We start from the raw sequence: 27015 nt of genomic DNA, 5'->3' as shown, positions 1-27015 counted from the left end.
GATCTGATAAAATTTACATAATAAAGTGTTAGTTAGTCCATTTATATTTACTTAAATTAAATTATTTACAAGAATTGATAATAATAATAATAAAAACACATCATAAGATCAATGGTTTATATAAAATTGACTGAGGTTTTGGTACTGGTGTTGATAATTATTTTTCCTGCAGAATGTTATTGCACATGACATCTAAATGGTCCCATGAATAAGGTGTAAGCATAATATGACAATTGGTGAAAGAATATAAAGTAAAAATGCATTTTACTTGCTTATCATCAAATTAGTCTGATGTCATAATCTTTTTTTTTTGTAATGAATGTGATGTTGAGCACCAACAAAATAACTCTGAAGACATCAAAGAACTTTTGCAATCAATTTTTTTTCAGACATTGAACACTCAAAGCTTTCAAGTGTGATCCCAGGCCAAAAACAATTGGTTTGCCCAAACACTACCCATGGGTAAAGTCATTGGGTAGGTAGGAAGGCATTTTCTTTTTTTTCAGCAAAAAGAAATTGATGTGCCAGATGTTATTTAACTTTTTATGCATATCTGATCAAAAAAAAACTTTTACCCCTCAGGACACAAAACGGCTTTGAGTAGGCAGCTATTTCTAGGTAGGTAGGGTTTAATAGGGCAAACAAACCTAACTATTATTTTTTTATGGCTTCATAGACACATCGAATTTCACTTAGTTATACAACATAACTGAATCATAGTTTAGTATGACATGATTATCATTGTAATGATTGTTCAGCAAATATGACTACTTGTTCACTTCCCTGTCAAGAATTCTCCTGTTTGGGAGATAAAAAGTTCCAGTCCATAGAAAATAGTTCTTCTTGCTCTAATATAACATGATCCACAATATCACCTAGTCTGTAAAGATAAGATCAAACATTTATAAGAAAATATGTCCAAATATGTTGATGCTTTAAAACTACATATAAAAAAGAAGATGTGGTATGATTGCCAATGACACAACTATCCTCAAAAGACCAAAATGACACAGACATAAACAACTATAGGTCACCGTACGGCCTTCAACAATGAGCAAAGCCCATACCGCATAGTCAGCTATAAAAGGCTCCAATAAGACAATGTAAAACAATTCAAACGAGAAAACTAACGGCCTTATACATACATATTTGAACCCTATATATTTCGCTATTCAACAGTAATTAATTTTACAAACAATTTACCTCAACCTCTAGATGAATTTAATTGTGTGTTGATTTATTGCTGACTTCGATGTAAACCCTACATCTCCTTTTAAGTGAATGCTAATTATTATCTAATTATTATATTTTGTGTATGCATTTGTTTCATTTTGAATTAATGTATTCTCCCATACATGTATATATTCATGTTAAAGAGTTCAACAGGATATATATTGCAGCATGTTGTCATGGCATTTAGCCTTTAGGAAATAAGAAACTTTACTTGCTTTATGATTGAAGGCCACTAAATTTGTAAATGTATATTATAAAACATCCTGCCAAGTCTTTAATATTTTATTGTATTGATGGGTTGATGTCCCAATGATGAATATATTTATCTCATTTCGGTCATACAGACTACTGTAAATTCTGAAATTATTGCATTATTTATTTTTAAGTTTTTTAAGAAATGACTGTAATATTTTTTCTGTCTATGAAGAAATAAAATAAAAAATCTGGTGCACACTAAATAACGTGCGAAACGGGTTATTTAACAGTGAGCACCACATTTTTTTTGTTATTTTGAATGGACAGAAAAAATATTAGTCATTTCTTATAATTTAATTCTAAATTCCATTTAAAACCGTAGAAAACCATAAAAAAAAAAGTTGATGACGTCACAGTCACATGACTTAATTATGTCTATGGGCTGATAACAAAATAACGTCAGCCAATCAGAAGGCGTGTTACATCAAAAAATAAATCATTTAAAAATGAACAAAAATGCAAGATATCTTTTTGCTATTTCAGGGTAAATCTGCACACAGCTGTGAGTTATTATTGCAATACCCAGTCATATTATCTGCATTAATAAAACCCTAGAAATAATTCCTGAATTAAAGTATTAATATCGTTTTTGAGAATTGATTTATGGTGGATAGCTAATATTACTTACTTTTTATTCAAATCTTTGGAGCTGGCAACAACTTTGCTGGTTTCTATTGAAGATTCACCACAGATAGACATAAGCATACTGGCCTGTTCATTAGAAGAGCTACTGGATTTTGAATCTTGTCGAGCTATCACACTATTCTTTAACTGCAAATATAATGTTAACATTTATATTTTTACATTATTTTTATCTGGATATTTGGAGGGAAAATCAGCTATTGATTTGAGGATGTACAGAGGACAGGGGCGGGTGGCTGCCATGCCAGTGTCTGTTCATTTACATGAAACGCCTTGAAGAAATCTTTTCAAATTTAGATATGTTGTTTTATGTCACTAAATGAAGGTCAAGTTCAATTTCACCATTTTAATTTTTCTGTATACAATTTGTTTTTATTTTGAGTTATTTCCGGCTGAATTGAAATGGTGTTATTTATAAGTATATGAATTGGATAGAAGGTCTTTACATGATAAGTCATGCATGTTTTGAAGTGAGATGTCACAGTTGTTATGTGATATTTTATTTTTGTTGGGTGTGTTAATGTTAAGTTTTTATTTTTGTTGGGTGTGTTAATGTTTAGTTTCTATTTTTGTTGGGTGTGTTAATGTTTATTTTTTATTTTTGTTGGGATGTGTTAATGTTTAATTTTTACTTGATACTGTTTGGGGGTTCAGATTTTCAAATGTCATTTTCATTAGATTATATTCAAATTTTTTTTTAAGGATTTTTTTCCTTACTTCACATTGTTTAGATAAAGATGCAGGATATTTTGGTTTGTTCTCACTCTGACAGCCTCTTGTTTATAATGTATTTATTTCTAAAATCTAAATACCATAGAATTTACAAGTTCTTATCAAAGTAAAAAGATTCATAATTGTGTATGCCAGACACACCTTTTGTCAGTGACTCTCAGATAAAAGGCAGATTTGAAGATAGCTAATTGAGGACCCAAAAGACTGACAATTAGAATCTGTATTTTTTAGCCAAAAATATAAAACTCATACTTACAGTGAAATTAAGTAATTTCCATATGTTATCTTGTCGTTGTTTTTGTATACTTAATAAGTTTTGGTTAACCTCAGCCAGTTCTCTATTTTGTTGTTTAATCTCTGGTTCTAACTGCGACAGTTCACACTTACAGGAACAGATTTTTCTGAAAATTTACTTCCATGATTACAATACATGATTACTAAATTTTATTTCACTAATACTACTACTACAACTACATTCTAATACATTTTACATGCGTCTCTATTAATTGGTACAACAAACTTAAGAAAGTAAAGAGTTTAGAATAACTTACGATAGATGTGTAAAAAGATCATGTAGACTGCTATCCCTTGTAATCACACACTTAACTACAACCTGTACCATTTGTTTGTGGTCTTTTACATTCTCTTTTGCTACTAAAAAAGAATTTGTAAGGCATATTTTAGAACATATATAAAAGATTTTCATAAAACAGTTTCCATTTTTCTCATTTCTATTATTTTCATATTGTATCCAACTTTTATGAATTATGTTTAATTATGTTTTATATGGTTACCAGTATGGTTTTTTTTCACTCATGTAAATACACTTTAAGTATTTTTTAATTGTTTAATTCTATAAATGTTTCAAATATATTGAAATATTGCATGTATAATGTTTCTTTTTTATTGTGTTGTGCCTTTTTCTGTTTCATATTCATATCTTAATATTCTAATAACTTATAACAGATTATTTCAAAGCTTGTTATTTTTTAAATAAGAGATGTGAATATCCTTAAAACTGAAACACTTGACTTTTTTATTCAATCATAAAAGATTCCCAATTAATTACTCCATGACTCAAAAGATGACAGAATGGGGTCATGTCACTGTTGATCAAATACTCTATTCATCGTATATAAAGTGTCAGAAAAAAATACCACAGCACTAAAACAAAGGAAGACAACAGCCAGTTATGTTTTGTTTTTATATTTCAAACATTGACAGACAGTTATTTCTAACAACAGATGTTGAAAGTGACATCAAATATTAAAAATTGGCATACGAGTTGAAAAAATCAAATATGACTTCACATTTTTGGACTTTTCCACAATAAATCACAAAATTAACATTGATTGTGTAAGAGTTATTTTGTAATGTGCATCTATTTTTACTTTTCAGATTCTTTATGAAAAGAGTCATCAGTTCACCTCCTTCAAATAGATTTATTCACTAAAACTAATATTTAATTATTTTTACCTTTTCCAGCTTGTCTTAATTCTTGATATAATTCTCTTGATTTTCTTTCACTAAAATTTATAAATGTACTAATGTAATAAACTTATATCCCTTTTATACTTAAAAGTTTTGATACTCAATCTCAAATTCAAAAGTTGTACTTATTTCTCAATCTAGTTCTTAAAACAGAAATACAGAGCAGACAATTCAGTAAATTATTTCAAACAGTGACAATAAAACATCAAATAATCAATGTTATCTTATGATTGTTATATATTTTTTACATAGTCATGTACTTTTTACCTAGATACATTTCTTACCATTCTTCCAGCTTTTCATTTTTAGTTATTTTAGAGAAAGGACTTTTATTTAACTCCATTATTTTAGTTTGTAAGGCTGCAGCTTGCTGGTCTAATCTGTCCACTTTTTCCTTCTGTAAAATATAAACAGAGCAAATTCTGATTATGTAGTGTAATAAATAGCTGAGAACAAAATTGTTACGATTGACATACTTTGGTAGAATTGCTACAGATGATTCCATCAACAAATGTAGGCATGTTATACACCATTGTAAAGATAAATCAATTTAGATTTACAATATAACAAGTTTTAGTGGGGTTGACAGCCTTTAAAGCGGCATATAACGGAACTTCGTTACCACCTGACATTTTTCTAAAATGCAAGTTATAATAAGGTATATAGGAAAAAAAATTCTGAGACCTGTGACTTTCATCAATAACCATATTAAAGTGTATGTGGTGTATTCTAACATGACGTCCTTCAAACGCTTTGAGTACACACCCCAGTACACACCCGTGGTAAAATATGAATATATTGCTAGGGCTGTTCCTATTGTACTCCCACGTCATATGTATTTTAATGAAGGAGCTACCCGACATCATAAAACAACAACGTCAGAATATAAGCATTTTACGGGAAAATACACGCTTGTGAAACCGAAAATCATCACAACAAGATAACGTAAACAAACGATGCTAAAATGTGATATAAGCCAAATTTTTTTTTTAAACATATAAGACATTTGAGTAAATTATCATTAAATTCATCCAAAACTATCTAAATACATAATTGTAAACAGTTTAAGCATGTTATTTATTCAGTTTGTTCCATTCTTTTACGCGATTTGAATGGTGTGTTTATTTATGGGAACGGCAAATATCAGCCTCCACCTAGAGCGCTTTGATCCAAAAGAATTGCCATATTTGTCCTATTAGAATCGAAATAATTCATGGGGGCTTGAATATATCTATATTTTACCACAGGTTGTCCCTTTATGCCAATATTTTACCCCTTGCTATTGCTCAGGGTAAAATATTTGTCATAAAGGGCCAACCCATGGTAAAATCACGATATATTCAAGCCCAATGAATTATTTTTTAAGTATACTTACTAGAGACAGAATATTATCAATATCTTCACCAGACTGAAGCCATGATTGGAACATATCACTTGACTGGTGGCCACCATTACTCACATAATACTTATAATGATCTATATCAAACGCTAAACTGAAATATAAATTAAAATTGTTAAAAGATTGTCATATTTACTTGTAAAGGAAACAGAAAGCAATTTAACTAATTAAAACTCTCCATTTATGTCATACATTTTGCTTTGTGGCATCAGACATTTGTTTCTTGTGACTTCAAAATTTAACTGGAATCTATTGGCTGACAAATAGCAATTAGATGTACAAAAAAAAAGTAAGGAAAGAATCATGTTTCTGTACAGAAATTTTAGATGTAGGAACATACAAAATATTCTGGTTATTCTCTCTGTCTTTATTGTGAATGTTTAATTTGTATGTCTTTTTATGTTATTTAAGGAATGACTGTATTAAATTTTTTTCTGTCTATGAAGAAATAACATAAAAAATGTGGGGCACACTAAATAAAGTGTGTAGCGGGTTATTTAACAGTTTGCATCACATTTTTTAGGTTATTTCAAATAGACAGAAAAATATTACAGTCATTTCTTATAATTTAATTCTAAATTCTATTTTAAACCGTAGAAACAATGAAAAAACGATGATGATGTCACAGTTACATGACTAAATTATGTCTGTGGGCTGATAACAAAATAAAGTCAGCCAATCAGAAGATGTGTTACATCCAAAATTAAATTATATATTGATATAAGAAGATGTGGTATGAGTGCCAACTCTCCATCCAAGTTAACATTTTTTAAGTAAACCATCATATGTCTTTTTTCTAAGTTTTGTTTTTCGCTGCTATGTAAGAGGTATCTCTGCTCATTTGATTGTTTTCTTTTTTTAATACTGACATATTTATAAACAATATGAATAAAGTAAATGATCATACTGATATATCAGTATTATTTATCCGAACGCAACGGAAGAGCTTCGCTATGTTAGCGACAGTGTAAAAAACTTTTAAAATTCATTTAATGGACTGGATATAAACAAAACATTTTGTTAAAACGGATATATATATTCTATTGAACAGGTCTGTCATCTTTCATATAAAACTTTAGCTAGTATAGACGGTATTCTGTTAAATAACAACGATACTCAGAACGTCCTAAATTATGACCTGCATATAGATTTTCTGCGTTCGGATATTTACTCAAGCAACTTTCAACACCGTGCAAACGTGGTTTGTTCCATCTTCCATGTGAGTAATATATAAACTGGTGGTTAGCGCTTGTTGGCAGCTCCCACAAAGTTACATCTGTGATTGAACTATATTATTAATTTGAGGTTTAACTTTCATTGAATATGAACTTTATCAACAATAGGCTATCTATAGCTACCAGTAATCTTAGATAATACAGTACGTCCATAGCTAAACTACACCACCGCACTCGGCGCGGAACAAAGGCAGGGAGGAATGTTTTTCGACCGATACGATCTATTACAACAACACAAAGACCTTCAGTGCCTGTTCGAATAAGTTGCGTAGACAGGACAAATCTTGTACACATTGCGATCAACAAGAATGTTCCAGATACTTTTAGTGCTATCGAATCCTTAGTTCGATCGCGTGAAAATGCCAAAAGCGAGAACAAATGTAACTCATCCAATCTATCAAAAATTAAAACTTCGTCGAATGATGGCTCTAACACCGCTTTGTCACTTGTTACGCTTAATACAAGGTCTGTCAAAAACAAAACGACTTCTGTCTGCGACTTTCTGACTTCAAACAACGTTGACATTTTTGCACTGACTGAGACATGGCTCGGCAGTTCAGTTGATAAACACATTATTTCAGAAATTACTCCAGACGGATACGATCTTCATCACGTTGCAAGGACCAGTCGGAAAGGGGGTGGTGTAGCTGTCATTTTCAACAAAAGCTTGGAAGTAAAACTTGTTTCCAGTAAACATTCTTTTTCACACTTTGAACTGTTAGAATGCAATGTTTCTTCAAAACATCACCGTTTTCGACTTTGTGTAATTTACCGCCCACCACCATCACATATAAACAAGCTAAAGACGTCAACTTTCTTTGAGGAATGGTCCACATTTCTTGATCAACTTGTGGTAGTCCCAGAAGAAATTGTAATAACTGGCGACTTAAATTTCCACCTAGATGACAAGAACAACAGTGACGCTTGTAAATTCATCGAAACGTTGGAGGATCATGGACTTCAACAACATATAAATAGTCCAACTCACATCCATGGACACACCTTAGATGTCATCATTACAAGAGAAATCAGTTCGATTCTAAAGAATGCGCCGGTCGTACATCATCCGTATTTATGTGACAAGAAAGGCAATCCCGCTGGTGACCATATGGCACTGTTCGCTCAGCTAAGAATCTCAAGACCGTCGAAATATCGCCAAACAGTGACTTACCGCAAATATCATGACATCAATCTGGACGACATCAAAAATGACTTTGTTGAATCGATTCCGTCTGTTGTAAATGTAACAGAACCTGTCGGTAACTTGGTTAGTCTTTACAATACGAATATGATATCGATTATTGACAAGCACGCACCGATAGTCTAAAAAGAAATAACACTTCGACCAAATACTGAGTGGCACACTGAAGAACTCTGCGACGCTAAAAGGAATTGTTGTAAAACTGAACGCTGCATGCGGAAAACAAATTTGACCGTTCATCAGCAGATACATCGGGATGCTTGTGAACATGCGAACAAACTCCTTATTCGATGTAAAAAAGAACACTATTCGACCCAAGTTGAAGAAGCTGAACACGATCAGAAACAACTCTTTCGCCTTAGTAAACGCATAATGGGAGAAAAGCAAGAAACAATTCTACCATTGCATAAAGATGAAAAAGACCTTGCTAACAAGTTCTGTCACTTTTTCATGAACAAGATTGAAACTATTCGGGCAAATTTAAGTGCATCTAATAAAAGCTCCATCACTATGTGCGAGATTATGAAATTAGACGAAAAGTTTAACGGTGAACGTTTATCATCATTCAAACCAACAACAATTACGGAACTCACGAAGATCATACAATCTGCACCATCAAAACACTGTGAACTAGATCCAATGCCTACCTATTTACTAAAATCTTGTTCAAATGAACTTCTTCCGGCAGTGCAAAACATTGTCATTTGCTCGTTTTCAGAATCACTGGTGCCATCTTCATTTAAGCAAGCTATCGTTCGACCATTGCTGAAGAAACTTAGTCTAGATCGTGAAGTGTTAAAAAACTACCGTCCAGTGTCAAACCTTCCGTTTTTGTCGAAGGTCTCGGAAAAGTTGTTTCCTCTCGGCTTGATCACCACATAGAATCGAATAATCTGCACGAAAATTTGCAATCTGCATACCGAGCTCGTCATTCTACAGAAACAGCTCTTCTACGTGTTCACCACGATATAGTTTCTGCACTGGACAAAAACAGTTGTGTTGTACTTCTGATGCTCGATCTTTCGGCTGCATTTGATGTTATTGACCACAAAATTTTACTAGAACGTCTGAACTATTCTTTCGGAGTCTCTGATAGCGCCTTATCGTGGATCGAGTCTTGCTTGAAAGATAGAACTCAGCGAGTTGCCATTGGCACCAAACAATCTGACGATCTACGTCTTCAATATGGTGTGCCTCAAGGCTCTGTTCTAGGACCAAAGTTATACTGCATGTACTCGAAACCTATTGGTGAAATATGCAGGCGACATAAAATGCTTTACCACTCGTATGCCGACGACACTCAGTCATATCAAGTGATTAAACCGGAAGGTGATTGGGACGATCTATCCGACCGTTTGAAAGCGTGTTTGTCAGAGATAAGCGATTGGATGACATCAAATATGCTGAAACTAAATCAGGACAAAACAGAGCTCATCGTCTTTGCTCCGAAATATCGAGTCAAACAGTTATCCAAGTATGAGCTACCCTTCGATGGCACTATTTTAAGTGATGTGAACTGCGTTAGGAATCTAGGAGTGTTCTTTGATAAGACCTTGAGTATGGAACAGCAGGTAACAGCCGTCCCAAAATCATGTTACCACCAGATTCGAACCATCGGAAACATTAGATCGTATATCACCGAAAATGCGTGTAAGACACTAGTCTGCTCTCTTGTCACCTCCAGATTAGACTATGGGAACACTTTGCTATATAATGTTAACTCTTCCACTATAGCAAGACTACAACGCGTTCAAAACACAGCAGCTAGACTTATCACAAGAAAAAGGAAGTTTGACTCTATAACACCTGTTCTGATGCAGCTACATTGGCTCCCTGTGAAATACCGATCACATTTTAAACTTTTACTTTACGTTTTTAAGGCATTACACGATAAAGCACCTAAATATTTGAAAGAACTGATTGTACCATACGCTCCTATTAGAACACTTCGGTCAGAAAATGAAGGACTCATAACGAATCCAAGAGATGTCCGCACTAAAACATACGGTGAAAGACGATTCGACCGAGCTGGAGCTACATTGTGGAATGACCTACCAATTCATTTACGGAGAGAACAATCGCTTCCTCGTTTTAAAAAAGGTTTGAAGACACATATTTTTAGACTGGCGTACTGTGATGTGTAAGAAATGTGATAATTTATTATTATTCTAAAAAGTTTAAGTGATAGGATCTTTTTTTTTTTTATTTTTAACTTATTTAAATTTTTAGTTTTGACGATTTTATTGAATAGACAGTTTTATTTATCTTTTCATTGCGTTTTACTGGAATGTAAATACTTATAATTTTCATCATTATTCTTTTATTGACTGTTATATTTAATATGTTTTATGGTATTCATTGTGATATATATTTCCCCTGTCAATGCTCTTAATTTCCATCATTATTCTATTTAATTTCTGTTTTATTCTTATGTTCATATATATATAATTGCTATTATTGTATGCATTGTGATATATATTTTCCTTCAATTTTATATGTTAAGCGCTTAGAGTATTATGTTTATTAGATAGGCGCTATATAAAAGCTATGTAATAATAAATAATAAAATAATAATTTCATATATGGCATTGTGCCAAAATAGTTACCTTTCTTTGAAATAATTTTTCTTTGATAATAACTGCTCCCATTCATTTATCATTATATTTTTCAACTTAACAAATTCTGAATTTGTCCTCAGTAAACTTAACCTGTAATCAGAAAAAAAACCATAAACATATGTTAAACAATACCATAAAAGTAATAACTATATAAAGACAATCTTACCATTTTATTCAACATAGGTGTATGGAGTTGTCTCCCCATTGGTATATAGTGATACCTCTCCTAAAGCATCATTTGTTTATTTTATTGATAGATTGGTCTTTTTTTGTTTTTGTTTGTTTGTTGGGTTGCTGTTTCTTTAATTTTTACCCCAAAACTTCTTTAACTCATATAAATATCCTAAACTGTTTAATTCTATTCTATATATAATCTGATGGGTACTTACATACTAGCTCTTTGACTTAATATTAATCTTTTATAATCTAACAATTGTTGGGAACAATAATACACTGCTTCACCCCAGGCTTTCTTCATTTCCTGCAGAACAATACAATAACTTAATATAATACAATAATCGTTAATACCATACCCATAGCCAGGGGGTGGGGGTTGGGACGAACTCCCCCCCTTGAAAACAAATAAGCACTGTTAAAGTCAATGTTCTGTTCAAATTGTGACTGTTAAAGTCAAGTTTGTGAGTCCAAAGAACCCCCCAGGAAATTTCTGGCTACAGGCCTGAATACCAATATTGTTTCATGCCCAATATTTAAATTTCAGAAATAGTTTTTTTCATTTTTGTTTTCTTGGAATGGTTCGTGTTGCTCAAGTTTTCAGTTTTCTATTTTGTGTTTTGTGTACTGTTGTTTGTCTTTTCATTGTGTTAGCGATTTTTGCCATGGGAGTTTATTTTAGACAAATGAGTTTGAATAGACCTGTGGTATCTTTATTCTCTCTGCTATATCTATTTTCTTGGTATTCCTTGCCAATGACATGGTAGGCATGTGATTTTTCAAGTTTTTTTATATGACAGATAATAAAAATAACTTCCATAAAAACAGAAACTGAGACTAAATATTGCTCACCTGGTATGTCAGTATAATTGTTGGCTCCTTTACGATATCCTGAACACGAGGTGAAAATGGTTTATAAAGTCTCTTAGATACAGGTTCTATTACCTCCCCTTTCTTAAACAAAAATACAACCCAATCTTCATCACCCTGTAAAAAAAAGAAAAGAAAAATTAAAACAAATAATTTAAAATGATATTTAAACTTCTTACTTTATTTGGCTGATTTCCCTTTTTTTATTCAAGTGTCACTGATATGCCTTATGTAGAAGAAAACTCATGTTTGGAGTACAACACTTTAATCCTGGAATTTATTGATGAGTTTATTAACAACTCTATAATCTGTGTTGCACTAACAATAATAGTTTAGTTTTCAAAATCTTTTAATGCCAGAAAATCAAATATAACAAAAGTTCAGTAATTCAACTGACATACAAACTGTAGCAAAAAATAGTCTGAAGTCAGCGTATTCTGGGAAACACAGAGCTAATACAATACTGAACTTTAAATACATTATATGGAGTTAGTTTAAAATTTGAAATTAGGGCTGTGCCAGATTTGTTATAAGTTATAACACATGGTTGAATGGAGGCATTTAGATAAATAAATTATGGGTGGTTGCATTTTCTCTAGAATCATGTAAGAATTTGCAGTAAAAGGAAAATTTTATATCATGGGCAGTTGGGTCTAAAAAATGTTAACACCCACCCATCCCATTTTTAAAAATCTGTAACCCTTATTCAATATCCTTTGAGCTTTAAGCTCATATTTACAAATTTGTCTAATAATAAATAAATGCAATAGCATTTCATACTTATCTTTAATAATAGTTATCAAAGATACCAGGATTATAATTTAGACTTAATGATACTTACGGGACTATTCCAACATTGCGTAGCTATTTTATTTGGATCAGGACTAGCACCACTAGCAAGTAGGATATCTTGTTCAACAATGGGTATTCTGGTCTCTTTTTCTATCATTTGCTGAATTTCAATCATTAAAGTCTGTTCTGTGATAGGGTATGATAACACTTGCAGTTCTGAATTAGTGGCTACATTGAGTATATGTATCATCTGAAAATAATGAAATAAAAGTTTCAAACCTAATACAAAGTTAAAAGTCTTTGCTTATTTAGCAATAAGGATAAAATTGTGGAGATTCATGTATCTTCTCCAGTAAAGGAGTAGGTCCGGTAAGGACTCATTTTGGCCTCAAATTTCAGTTTCATCTGACGAAAAACTTTTGACCACTTTTTAAACACTTAAGTGTCTATTTTACTTGATTCAATTAGTTTATTTGAAAGATTTTAACTGATTAAGTCTTTAAAAACGATCCGATTGAAGCTCAAATATGAAAAATCTCTCAAATATGCCAAAAAACGTCTTTTTGCAGATGTTTTTTTGTCAAAAATGAAAGTGGCCGTATCCATGTTCATCCACAACCTTTATATATGTTATGTATTATCATAAAGTACAACTTACATTGCAATATAAAGGATCAACACGAATGGGGCCACTTTCGTTTTAAACGGAAACCGGCTAAAATTCAACTAAAATGATAGAATTTTGAAGATCTCAGTTATTTAGCATGACTTAATGGTGCTACAACTCGATGTATGTGCATTGTATTGTCAAAAACAGCCCATATTTATGTAGCAGAAGCATTCAACTGTCCAATAAATAACTAAAAGTTTAATTTTAACAAATTTGTAAAACTGTTATATTTTTGGGCCAAAAAGGGGCCTTACCGGACCTACTCGTTTGATCTTTTTTGTAGATCAGAATCAGGTATCATTCAATTGCAATAATTAAACCTTATGAAAAGGCTTCGAAATTATAACATATAAACAAGTTTTAAGTATCAGTACATAATTTTTTTATTTTTATAAATTTACCTTTATTATCTCAATTTATCAAATCTTTATATACAGATAAATTTGGAAGTTCACAAAAAAAACTTCACATGAAATCAACATGATATAAATGTAAAATTAGAATAAAATTCACTTGATCAAAATTTGAAAAACATGAGGTAAATTTGTGTGCTTTCTGAAATAATGTTGTTTGGACTGCTATAGACTTTGAAATAATCATGCTTTTTATAGTTGTTAATTTCTGTGTCATATGGTCTCTTGTGAAGGGTTGTCTTACTGACAGTCATACCACATCTTCTTAATATTTTTATATTTTTGTATCTATTAGAACCACATAAAACTATCTGTTTTTAGACATTTTCAAAGGTTTATAATGTGGAAATAACAATACTTTTATGTAAAAATGTCTGATATATTGTATAAAATAATCACCTTCATATTCAGAATAGTATCTAGGAATGTAAAACACTTAGGTCTGTTGTCCACCAAGCCATGTCCTCTAGATTTAGGGTCCCATCGCAAAATCATACGTAGCCACTTCTCAAAATAGGCTTGCAATGTTCTAGAAAATAGAAATTATTCATACAAATATATTATCAATGTTTAATTATGCAATTATATAGACTTTATTGCATAAAAAAAATATTATCTTTAATATTCATGTATTGTATATGAATTGCTTCTTTTAGACTAACCCTTAATACAATTTCACAGAAGGCAAAGCTGTATAATTACATGGAGAGTCAAAAGGTTCCAAAAGGGATAAAAGCTGAAGTTACATACACATTCCTTTAATCAGAGTTAGAACCTAAGCCTGTGTTTAGGAATCTATTAATTCATATTTGAATTCAAAATGTAACGGATGAAACCAAATGTCATTTATAAAATCATTTACTGCCTTTAAAAATGTTTTAATTTATGTGTTAAACTCTTCCACAGAATGCTTACTGACTGTAGCAATTTGTGATTATCTGGACAGATTCAGAATTTATACAGAAAAATAACTTATTACATGTTCTAATAAAAAAATCACTGGTCAATTAACAGTTGATTAAAAATGTTTGTACAGTTTAATCCTTTGTTTGCACAAGTTTTCCTCCTATTCCCACATGAAATTTTACCTTTTCTTACCAGATTTATAAAAAGTGGGATTAGAGGGAATGAACCAATAAAAGCACACAGTAATTTCTGAATTTATAGAATTTAAATCAATCAAAAATTAATCCATTCTTAAAATTGATATTCTTAACTATATTCAAATATACAAAGAATAGTTTTGCAGATTCAGAGATCTTTGAATACCTACCTACAAAGATAATTTGGTTGGAACAATGTTTTAGAAAATCTGACTTCTCCATTAGAGTCATGGTAAGCACAAATGTCATCTGGAGATTTCTTACACACTTCTCTATGCCTGTAATATCAAAGCCATAGCATTATATAGTCATTGAATATATGTCCTGATAAAACTAGGGACTTTTTTGACAGCAGAAATTAAAAATGATTTCTTCCTATTATATGCATTTTCAGATTTTTCCACTCAATAAACTACGTTTAAGGTGATACTAAACACCTTCACTAAATGTATTTTGGCTTGATTCATTTTCATAATTTTTTTACAAAATGTTTACTTTGACCATATGACAAAAATATAAAATTTCAAAAAACTTGAACCACACATTTATCAGAAAATTTTCCTTGGACAATTAGCAGTTAAACCAACACCAATTCTGATCATTGAGAAGCTTAATATTTCCTGAACAAAAGAACATAAAAGTTTAAGCTGATGTTTACAGAGTTATCTCCCTGTAGTGTTATGTACCACCTTAATACAATTGCAAAACCTTTGCAAAGTATGCTTAAATTTATTAAGGAAAACATTTTTCACAATTAATAATTACCCGGTATCTGTATTAATAATAAGTTTTTTTTTATTCATATTCTTTATAGAATTTTTTGCATGTCTCAAAGCTACAGAAAAAACATAAATTTTAAATAATATTCAATTTCATTTCATACCATTGAACAGGTGGTGATTGTGGCAAAAATGGTCGAACACCAGTTATACATTCAAACACAACGGTACCAAATGACCAGTAATCCACTGTACATGTGTACTTCTGACTAGCAAATAATTCTGGAGCCTGCAAAATATTAATTATAGATATATGAAGATGTGGAATGAACACCAATGAGATAATTCTTCACCCAAGTAACACTTTGTAAAAGTAAACCATTAAAGATCAAAAAAGGGTCTTCAACACAGAGCCTTAGCTCACATCAAACCTCAAGCTATTATGGCTACAAAGAGCCCTAAAAGTAACGAGCGTAAACCATTTAAACAAAAAAATCAACAGTCAAATCTATATAAAAAACTTTATCTTTTATTGAAATATAAGTACACTTTTATGTTAGATATACTTGATATTGTAATTTCATTCAGTTATTGCATTACAGTAGAATAATAGATTCTGACAGAACACCAAATAACCCATGTAGCTTGCTACATGTATTTAAAGTGTGTACTACATTTTGAGGTTATTTTGAATAGACAGAAAAAAAAGTACAGTCCTTCCTATCCAATATTCAAATACAAAATAAAATTTACAATTAGTTTGGTGTTTTAAAATAATATTACATGTACAACTCATTAATTTCAGCTATCTAATTACATGGAACCTTCTTTAAAATGTGTTTTCTTCTTTTTATGACAAGTCAGACAAGAAGCTGTATTAAAAAATAACTTTGAAAATTATTGGCATTATACAGCAGATATAATCAATACATTGAAACAGTACAGACATCAATTAAATCTGCTTACATGATATCAATTTTTACTTACAACTTACAACTGCCGTTAGCGCCATGTGTTGCATAGGGTGCAAATGAATATCCATTTAAAAAAAATAATAATAATATAAAATATAAAGATATCAAGTTTTTACTTACTAAATATTGCAATGTGCCCACAAATGAGGTACAGACACTACCCTGGTCCAGTTCTTTGGCATATCCTAAATCTATCAGTTTGTATATTATCTGAAAAGGAATAATTAATTGTTAAGAATGCTTGAAGCTTGTGAATGTTATAAATTTATGAAAGAAAATTTTAAGACTATTAAATGGCTTTATGGCATTTTATTGACTAGGAACAGGACAGAATCAAAGCTGACCTCCATATAGTTGAGTAGATGGCCAATTTTCCATAAACTGCCATTCAGCCTGAAATAATTAATGTGCGTAAAATTTTAATGGGTTCAATAAAGAAGGCATAGCTGTTTATAAACTGTGAAATAAAAATGAATTTTTCAAATCTTATGTATGTTTAAGCAACAAAAATCATTTTGATTTTGAAATTTTAGCAATTATTTTTCTTCAAGTACTTGCATTTTTATAAGTATTCTTATCTTGGATGAACTTATATTCACACAACAGCTTCAACTACATGAACAACCGGTACATGTATGTGTCATGCAACAATTTGTCATGTGACAAAATAGTACGGTATGGTCATGTTAAAGCAAATGAATAGTTAGACTTCTACCATTCTAATTATAGTGCTCCTCATGTCTTTACACAAATTTGGGTCCTGAACAAAAGATTTTTTTTAAATGTAGCTTTGAATGCAGTAATATTAGCATTTTGTCTTTGACAAAATTTTATTTAGACATGTATTGTAGCTTTGTAAAATCACCAATGACTTTATAGATTTATTTGAAGCCTTTGTAATAAGTACCCTATCTTCTGAAGGTTGTAGAACAATATTTTCTGGTTTCAGATCTCTGTGTATGATACGTTTACTATGTAAATATTCCACTGCTGAGGCGATATCCTTTACTAAACACCTCACTTCATACTCTTTAAGGCCACAACAACTCTCTGGCTTATTTAAAATCTGTAAAAAAAATAAATAATTATACTGATTTTATTTGTGTTCTGTTCAAAGGTTTGATCTCTAAATGAATTTATAAAGCTAGTTTCTTATTGCTTTAAGTAAGATGCTTATAAAATAGTATACAATTCCTCTATACATTATTTTCAATGTTTTCTTTTGAGCAGGAGGAACTACTAACTTCTAGTATGTGTCATTTCAAATATATTTAGCCCTAGAACATGTTGATATGGTATAAATTTATAAACTAATAATCATTCATATTACCCTCACTTCTAATGCTCCATGAAACTAGAAAATTTTAAAAGTTTGAAAAAAAACATCAATGAATTCTGAAATTGATACAATAAAACAAAGAATTATATTAACCAAAATTCTTCAACTATATGTGAAATAAGTGCAATCAAAAATATGAAACGGCTTATAAATTTGCAAAGCCTTTTAAACTTTCACTTATATACAAATTACACAGAATTACAAATGATCAAACCTTTCTCAAATCTCCACCAGAGCAGTACTCCATGGCCAGTAACGGAAGATCTTCTGGACCAACATCTAACTCAGGGGGTACATCTCTAGCACCTATCACATTTGGATGGACCAACTTTTTCATGATATTTACTTCCAGGGCCCATCTTTGTCGGTGACGAGCTGTCATCTCATTCTGGACCCTACATCTTTTCAGTGCTATATATTCTCCATTCTGATTAAAAAAAAAGAAAGAAAGAATATTAATTTATATTATTGCTATGAAAAATAATTAAAGTATTAAATTATTATTTCTAAAAAAGATGTCCTCTGTAGTTGTAATCTATATGCAATAATAATGCTTTGGCCAGTCAACTATAACTTATAACCTCATCATTCAAGTCGTAAAAACGAATATCAATTATTTAATCAATAATTAACTTTGCATTATGAAAATGATGTTTTTTTTTAAGGTTGAATCATTAAAACAATTGTCTTTATGTTTCAAGATACACTTGTTCATGTTGTCAGGTTGTTACTCATGCAGTTTGATTTTCTATTTTTTTTTACTCATATTTCACTGGCATGTTTTTCACTATACCTGACCTCTTTGTGTTAAATTTTGTGAACATAGTGCATGCTATCAAGTTTGACAAAATGTCAACAAACTGCTACTTTACATGTATATATATCCAACGCAATCATAGGTTTGAACGTAGTTTTCAATTTAGACTCGTTTATATATAGAAACATACATATACATAATACATAAACACCTGTCAGTCTTATCTACAAAATTGTTGAATGATCATGATGATGTTCAAAAATATTACAGGTTGATTTTATAAGGAGTGGCCCAAAAATGCTGTGCAATCCTTACAGTACCTGCCGTTTTTTTTAAATCTGCATGGGGGATTTTAAGAGCAAGAAGACCAACTGCTTCACTTATATTGTAATAAGTATTTTAATCTATTCTATGTTCTATATTGTTTGAATCAGTATGTATGTCAGATATAGTATGAGCTTTTAAAATACCCTTTGCATTCCTGTAAATTTTAAATGTCTGTTTTGAGGTTAAGGTCAGGAAAAATAAAGTTTTAAAGGGTCAGGATAACACCTTTTGTGGGGGAAACCTGCATACTTTTTGTTAGTTGCCAGCTGGTGACCAGATCTGTCATAAATTACCTTATCCTTCCACAGATGTACAGCTCCAAAACCTCCAGACCCCAACAGTCTCTCTTCCTTCCATCCTCCCTTTTCACCACCTAAAGTGGCACTCATACCTGTGGAAAAAAATCGTTTTGTTTGCATGTTATAAAATTGCTTATTTGGGCCTTTAGAATTTCTTCTTAAGGTTTACACAAACTATCCAAATTTAAACTAGAGGCTCTAAAGAGCCTGTGTCGCTCACCTTGGTCTATGTGCATATTAAACAAAGGACACAAATGGATTCATGACAAAATTGTATTTTGGTGATGGTGATGTGTTTGAAGTTCTTACTTTACTGAACGATTTTGCTTCTTACAATTATATCTATCATGAACTTTGCCCATTAGTAACAGAGAACTATATTTGGTAAAAATTTACATAAATTTACCAAATTAATGAAAATTGTTAAAAATTGACTATAAAGGGCAATAACTCCTTAAGGGGTCAATTGACCATTTAGGTCATGTTGACTTATTTGTAGATCTTACTTTGCTGAACATTATTGCTGTTTACAGTTTATCGCTATCTATAATAGTATTCAAGATAACCAAAAACGGCAAAATTTCTTTAAAAATTACCAATTGGAGGGCAGCAACCCAACAACCAGTTGTCCAATTCATCTGAAAAATTCAGGGCAGATAGATATTGACTTGATTAACAATTTAACTTCTTGTCAGATTTGCTCTAGATGCTTTGGTTTCATAGTTATAAGCAAAAAACTGCATTTTACACCTATGTTCTATTTTTAGCCGTGGCGGCCATCTTGGTTGAATGGCCAGGTCATCGGACACATTTTTCAAACTAGATACCCCAAAGATGATTGTGGCCTAGTAGTTTCAGTGGAGATTTTGTAAAAGATTACTTAGATTTATGAAAAATGGTTAAAGATTGACTATAAAGGGCAATAACTCCTAAAGGGGTCAAATGACCATTTTGGTCATGTTGACTTATTTGTAGATCTTACTTTGCTGAACATTATTGCTGTTTACAATTTATCTCTATCTATAATAATATTCAAGATAATAACCAAAAACAGCAAAATTTCCTCAAAATTACCAATTCAGGGGCAGCAACCCAACAACCGATTGACCGATTCAGCTGAAAATTTCAGGGCAGATAGATCTTGACCTGATAAACATTTTTATCCCATGTCAGATTTCCTCAAAATGCTTTGGTTTTTGAGTTATAAGTCAAAAACTGCATTTTACCCCTATGTTCTATTTTTAGCGGTGGCGGTCATCTTGGTTAGTTGACCAGGTCACGCCACACATTTATTAAACTAGATACCCCAAAGATGATTGTGGCCAAGTTTGGATTAATTTGGCCCAGTAGTTTCAGAGGAGGAGATTTTTGTAAAGGATTACTTTTATTTACGAAAAATGGTTAAAAATTGACTATAAAGGGCAATAACTCCTAAATGGGTCAACTGACCATTTTGGTCATGTTGACTTATTTGTAGATCTTACTTTGCTGAACATTATTGCTGTTTACAGTTTATCTCTATCTATAATAATATTCAAGATAATAACCAAAAACAGCAAAATTTCCCCAAAATTACCAATTCAGGGGCAGCAACCCAACAACTGATTGACCGATTCATCTGAAAATTTCAGGGCAGATAGATCTTGACCTGATAAACATTTTTATCCCAAGTCAGATTTCCTCAAAATGCTTTGGTTTTTGAGTTATAAGCCAAAAACTGCATTTTACCCCTCTGTTCTATTTTTAGCCGTGGCGGCCATCTTGGTTGGTTGACCAGGTCACGCCACACATTTTTTAAACTAGATACCCCAAAGATGATTGTGGCCCAGTTTGGATTTATTTTGCCAAGTAGTTTCAGAGGAGAAGATTTTTGTAAAAGATTACTTTAATTAACGAAAAATGGTTAAAAATTGACTATAAAGGGCAATAACTCCTAAACGGGTCAACTGACCATTTTGGTCATGTTGACTTATTTGTAGATCTTACTTTGCTGAACATTATTGCTGTTTACAGTTTATCTCTAACTATAATAATATTCAAGATAATAACCAAAAACAGCAAAATTTCTTCAAATTTACCAATTCAGGGGCAGCAACCCAACAACCGATTGACCGATTCATCTGAAAATTTCAGGGCAGATAGATCTTGACCTGATAAACATTTTTACCCCATGTCAGATTTGCTCCTAATGCTTTGGTTTTTGAGTTATAAGCCAAAAACTGCATTTTACCCCTCTGTTCTATTTTTAGACGTGGCGGCCATCTTGGTTGGTTGTCCAGGTCACGCCACACATTTTTTAAACTAGATACCCCAAAGATGATTGTGGCCCAGTTTGGATTTATTTTGCCAAGTAGTTTCAGAGGAGAAGATTTTTGTAAAAGATTACTTTAATTAACGAAAAATGGTTAAAAATTGACTATAAAGGGCAATAACTCCTAAACGGGTCAAATGACCATTTTGGTCATGTTGACTTATTTGTAGATCTTACTTTGCTGAACATTATTGCTGTTTACAGTTTATCTCTAACTATAATAATATTCAAGATAATAACCAAAAACAGCAAAATTTCTTCAAATTTACCAATTCAGGGGCAGCAACCCAACAACCGATTGACCGATTCATCTGAAAATTTTAGGGCAGATAGATCTTGACCTGATAAACATTTTTATCCCATGTCAGATTTCCTCAAAATGCTTTGGTTTTTGAGTTATAAGCCAAAAACTGCATTTTACCCCTTTGTTCTATTTTTAGCCGTGGCGGCCATCTTGGTTGGTTGACCAGGTCACGCCACACATTTTTTAAACTAGATACCCCAAAGATGATTGTGGCCAAGTTTGGATTAATTTGGCCAAGTAGTTTCAGAGGAGAAGATTTTTGTAAAAGATAACTTTAATTAACGAAAAATGGTTAAAAATTGACTATAAAGGACAATAACTCCTAAACGGGTCAACTGACCATTTTGGTCATGTTGACTTATTTGTAGATCTTACTTACCAAAAACAGCAAAATTTCTTCAAATTTACCAATTCAGGGGCAGCAACCCAACAACCGATTGACCGATTCATCTGAAAATTTCAGGGCAGATAGATCTTGACCTGATAAACATATTTACCCCATGTCAGATTTGCTCCTAATGCTTTGGTTTTTGAGTTATAAGCCAAAAACTGCATTTTACCCCTATGTTCTATTTTTATAAGCCAAAAACTGCATTTGACGCCAAGTGATGAGAAAAGCTCACTTGGCCCTTCGGGCCAGGTGAGCTAAAAAAATGAGTAAAATGAGTGTATGGCCTGTGGATTCAAAAGTGTATCATAAAGACTTAAGTCTGTTAATGGAGAAGCCACAGAATGAAATTCAGCATGTTCAACAGATCAATGTACAAAACTAAATAGACAAGCCTACACATTTACTATGAAAATTATCACATGGGCATTGTTTCAGTCATGAAATGTTTAGCTGGAAAAGTTTGGTTAAAAAAAAGTTCCCACCAAAAAAATCATGTAATACATTTGGTAATAAAAGAATTAATAAAATTTGCAATTATTGGCAGAACATTTGTACATCTACAGTGGAGTCTCCTGTGTCTGTGATGTTGGTGATATCAAGCATAATCTGGTTTTGCCATAGCAACAATGAAATACAAATGGAATCATACTTGTACATATGTAATTGTAAAGCAAAATATTGTCCTATGAAATATTGTACCACAAGACAATATTTCATAACTATGTAGCATGAAATATTGTCCTCGTCTATGGAAAAATGTCCAGAGAAGGACAAATTTTCATAGCGAAATTTGGTTTGTATAAAGATAATATTTCACAGATGAATGTTATGGAATTTTGTCTTCTTAAAGGGAGATTATATTTTGTGTGAATTGAGGTAATATTTCACAGATAAATACCATGAAATTATATCCTATTAAAGGCAGGTTATATTTTGGTTATATTTTGTGGGTATTGAGACAATATTTCACAGATACATGTACATGTAAATACCATGAAATTATGTCCTATTAAAGGCAGGTTATATTTTGGTTATATTATGTGTGAATTGAGGCAATATTTCACAGATAAATACCATGAAATTATGTCCTATTAAAGGCAGGTTATATTTTGGTTATACAATGTATTTTGAGGGTATTGAGACAATATTTCATAGACAGATTTCTTTGTCATGGATTTTTGTCTCATGAAGGGGAGGTTATCAACATATATTCATGTTAGAGAAGTTATATAGGATTTTTTTCCTGCGACATGTGCCTGTGTATATATTTACAAAATAAGTGATTGTCAGTTCATTACTTATGAAACATACGTTAGACAATTCTTTAATCTATAATACATGTAAACCATTTGTAATGTATCTATATGCAAATTTGAAACTCACTATTAGTAATAATATAAACTCCTTGCTATTCAAAACAATTTCAGTTATAAATCTAAAATGTGCATGCTGCATGCTTATGTACTATTTCTAGTTGCGTAATAATTTGAAAGTATTTTCAAAGCCAGTATTTCACAATGTAGTATGTATTGTCATGAACAGAATTTCATAGTGAAATATTGTCTAGAAGGAGGTGACAAAATTTCATGGACAAGGACACTATTTCATATAACTATTACACAACATTTTATTATGAAATACTGTCAGTGGACAATATTCTATATGAAATTTTCTGGACAAGGACACTATTTCATATTACTATTAGACAATATATTTTATTATGAAATACTGTCAGTGGACAATATTCTATATGAAATTTTGTCCGAAAGACAATATTTCATGGGGGACAATACTTATGTAACATAATCATGGTAATTGTTAAAGTCTTCCAAAGGGACTGAAAATTTAAAAATTGATCATGTTGATAAGTTGAATTCGGGTCTGTTCGCGCCCATTCATGTTCGCCCCCAATCTCTTTCGCACCCTACATGTTCGCACCCAAAGTCCGTTCACACCCTTCATGTTCACGTCAAATTTTTATTGGTTTTGTGTTTAATAACTTTGTAATCAAGTTTTGGCAAGTGTATTCCTATAAGTATATTTGTTGTCATTGTCTCATTATAAAGTGAGACAGCATTTTTTTTTTTTGTTGAATAAATCTTATTTAAGTTCTGGATAGTGTATTGTTAAAAAAAATAACAATCTTTTCTAAATAAAGTGAGATTCTGTCAACGTTTCATTTTGTGTTGAATAACTCTTAATCATGTTTTGGTAAGTGTATCGCTATAACTTTGTTTCAATCATTGACTTGTTTCAAAATAAAGTGAGATTCTGACTACGTTTTTTTTTTTTGTGTGTTGAATAAATTTTATCATGTTTTGGTTATAATAGTGTATTGCTATATTTTATTGTTTCATTGTTTCAGATCAAAGAGACCAAGCTGTTAAAAACAGTTATCTTTTGCGAACGTGCCAGGTTTGAAAGTGTATTGGGCGCGAACGGACCTGATACCACCTAAGTCAAGTATACATTTGTAGATTGACAGACAGTCCCTGTGACTCAAACTATCCGTAGACCAATACCAGACCCCTTCAGATTGTACCAGACTGGTGTGCAAGTCTTAAGATAATAACATAGGGACGATTGTTTAGTATAATAGTGTCATTAGTGATGAGCTAGAAAATTAAATAATTGTAAACAAAAATATTTTACGTGAAATGTATTATGTCACCTCAAAAATAATAAGGACGACGTGAATTTTGTTAGGATTCAATTAAGCTGATAAAAGTTCGAATATTATGTGTTGTTTTGTAAATTAAAACCTGTAGTAAATTCATTGTTGAAAGAAATATTGCTTGTTTCATTTCACCATCACATTCTTGGAAATTTTTACTTCCTGCCATTGGCGATTGTAAATTTGGTAAAAGTACGGTAAAGGAATTGTTCATTTCCGGTATTTTAATATACCAAACTTTGACCAACTTGACCTAGTTTTTCTCGTTTCCACATGCGGTTGGGTAAATGATACATATCTCCAAGGATTTGTATAGTCATAGCATGTGTATTTATGTCTCTGCTATGACTATACAAATCCTTGGAGAAATACCCTATCCCGCATACTAAGAAGAAAATAAAATTAGGTCGGCGTTAGTTTTCTCGTTTAAATTGTTTTACATTTTTTTCGGAGTCTTTTGTAGATGACTATGTGGTATGGACTTTGCTCAATGGCGAAGGTGGTACAGTTAATTCTGTCACGGTCATTTGGTCTCTTTTTTTGTTGAAAGTTGTCTTATTGGCAATAATACCACACCTTCTTTTTTATATTGAAGTTAGCTTCGGTGTACATTGATCGTATGTATACCCTCATTGAAGTATATTTATATAAACTATTGTTATTGTAACTGTATTGTGTGAACGAGAGTAAGAGCAAATTAAAGAATTTAAAAATGTATAAAAGTCCTAAAGAATATTTTCTAAAATAAACTGTCACAGTGTGAATAACTTTGAAACATTCAATATTCTGGACGAAGCAATTATTTCCAACCTCTAAAATAAGAGTCTGTTGGAAATTTTGCAAGGTAAATGGTAGCCTATTGGTGTATAGACATAGTGTGTAAAAAAGAAGATGTGGTATGATTGCCAATGAGACAACTATCCGCAAAAGACCAAAATGACACAAACATTAACAATAGTGTTGTATTGTCATCTGTCTTAACAAGGACTGGCACAATCACGGTGTATTGTCAAACGTGCTCTACGAAACGAAAGGTGACATAAGAAAAACGTGCTTTTCAGCATTCTGTATCTTTTTTATAATAATATCTTTCTGACAGAAATAGCATATTAAAGTAAACAGTGTTCTGAGTAGCATGGCTGCCATCCGAAAGGGGTCAAGGTTCTTTATCGGGGCCCCTTTTTTAATGTCTTCATAAATGATATTTTTTTAATTTGTTAAACATAGTACTTTATAGTTATGCTGATGACACTACTCTGTCTTTTAACAGTCCTAGCTGATTATGACTACATTAGAATCTTAGTCTCAAGTGCTGATTGATTGTTTCAAAGAAATTTTAAGATGCAGGCAAATCCTGATAAATTTCAAGTTATTGATATATCGAAATAAAAGACCATTTGATATTCTGGGGGGGGGGGGGGGGGGGGGGGGAGGCAGGAGGATTTGGTTTTTTATCGGTTATTTATTTTTTTAAATTTAGGGGACAGATTATTCATTTTCTGCACCATTGAAGCAAGATTTTTCATTTTCATTAAAGCAAGGGACTGATTATTCATTTTCACAACTATATTTTTCAATATTCGAAAACATACGAACAATTTTTAAAATATTTGTTAATTACGAATAATACATGTATAATCAAGTTATTGTGTACCACGGCATCAAAATTAATCATTATCCCCTGCAGAAAATTTAAGATTAAAGATTTTATTCATAACCTCAGACAAAAAAAAAAATTTGGAGGGTTTTGGGACCCTGAAGGCCCAAGAAGCTATAGACCTGCTGAGTTATTTATTTTCAATACATTGCAAGAATATCAAATGGTCGTCCCCTTACTGATCCTGTTTGAACTTTCAATAATGCATGCACATGTTTTTGGTAAACAGACTTTTTACAAACGCAGAAAAAAATACTTCGTTTAATCAGGTTGAAGTAAGAAACAAATGTAGCGTTCGTTTTTACTTTCCTTGGTCATGTGTAATCCTTTGTATACGTATGCCATTTTTTCAATGTTTGAAACCATGCCGAATAAACTTTGTATAGGACAGCATACTACAGCAATTTTGATATATTGATTTCTCGTGTTTTCTAT

The 27015-nt window shown here is 31.7% G+C and overlaps 1 protein-coding gene across 1 annotated transcript; it reads right to left on the bottom strand.

The window, feature by feature from the left end:
* Positions 1-25127, bottom strand: LOC134725085 (inhibitor of nuclear factor kappa-B kinase subunit alpha-like). Its single transcript, XM_063588606.1, has 19 exons — positions 25012-25127; positions 19238-19335; positions 18075-18287; positions 17429-17587; positions 16642-16731; positions 15712-15836; positions 14999-15106; positions 14125-14254; positions 12692-12892; positions 11833-11967; positions 11196-11287; positions 10795-10896; positions 5729-5846; positions 4638-4750; positions 4339-4388; positions 3414-3516; positions 3119-3263; positions 2117-2259; positions 1-880 (listed from the first exon to the last, which is right to left on the bottom strand). Exons 2-19 carry the CDS (start codon positions 19331-19333, stop codon positions 787-789), a joined length of 2217 nt encoding a protein of 738 aa, XP_063444676.1. The 5' UTR covers positions 19334-19335; positions 25012-25127; the 3' UTR covers positions 1-786.
* Positions 25128-27015: the final 1888 nt, after the last annotated feature.

The sequence above is a fragment of the Mytilus trossulus genome, chromosome 7 (assembly GCF_036588685.1).
Source record: "Mytilus trossulus isolate FHL-02 chromosome 7, PNRI_Mtr1.1.1.hap1, whole genome shotgun sequence".
Classification (NCBI taxonomy): Eukaryota; Metazoa; Mollusca; class Bivalvia; order Mytilida; family Mytilidae; genus Mytilus; species Mytilus trossulus.
The sequence above is the reverse complement of the archived record's forward strand: the minus strand, read 5'-3'. Positions and strand labels throughout refer to the sequence as shown.

Coding starts and splice junctions, on each gene's coding strand:
- LOC134725085 (XM_063588606.1), bottom strand. CDS start 19,333: ATGAGTGCCACTTTAGGTGGTGAAAAGGGAGGATGGAAGGAAGAGAGA. Junction 10,897..11,195: donor TTAAGTCAAAGAGCTAGTAT/GTAAGTACCCAT, acceptor TTCTGATTACAG/GTTAAGTTTACTGAGGACAA. Junction 4,389..4,637: donor AATGAAAAGCTGGAAGAATG/GTAAGAAATGTA, acceptor TATAAATTTTAG/TGAAAGAAAATCAAGAGAAT.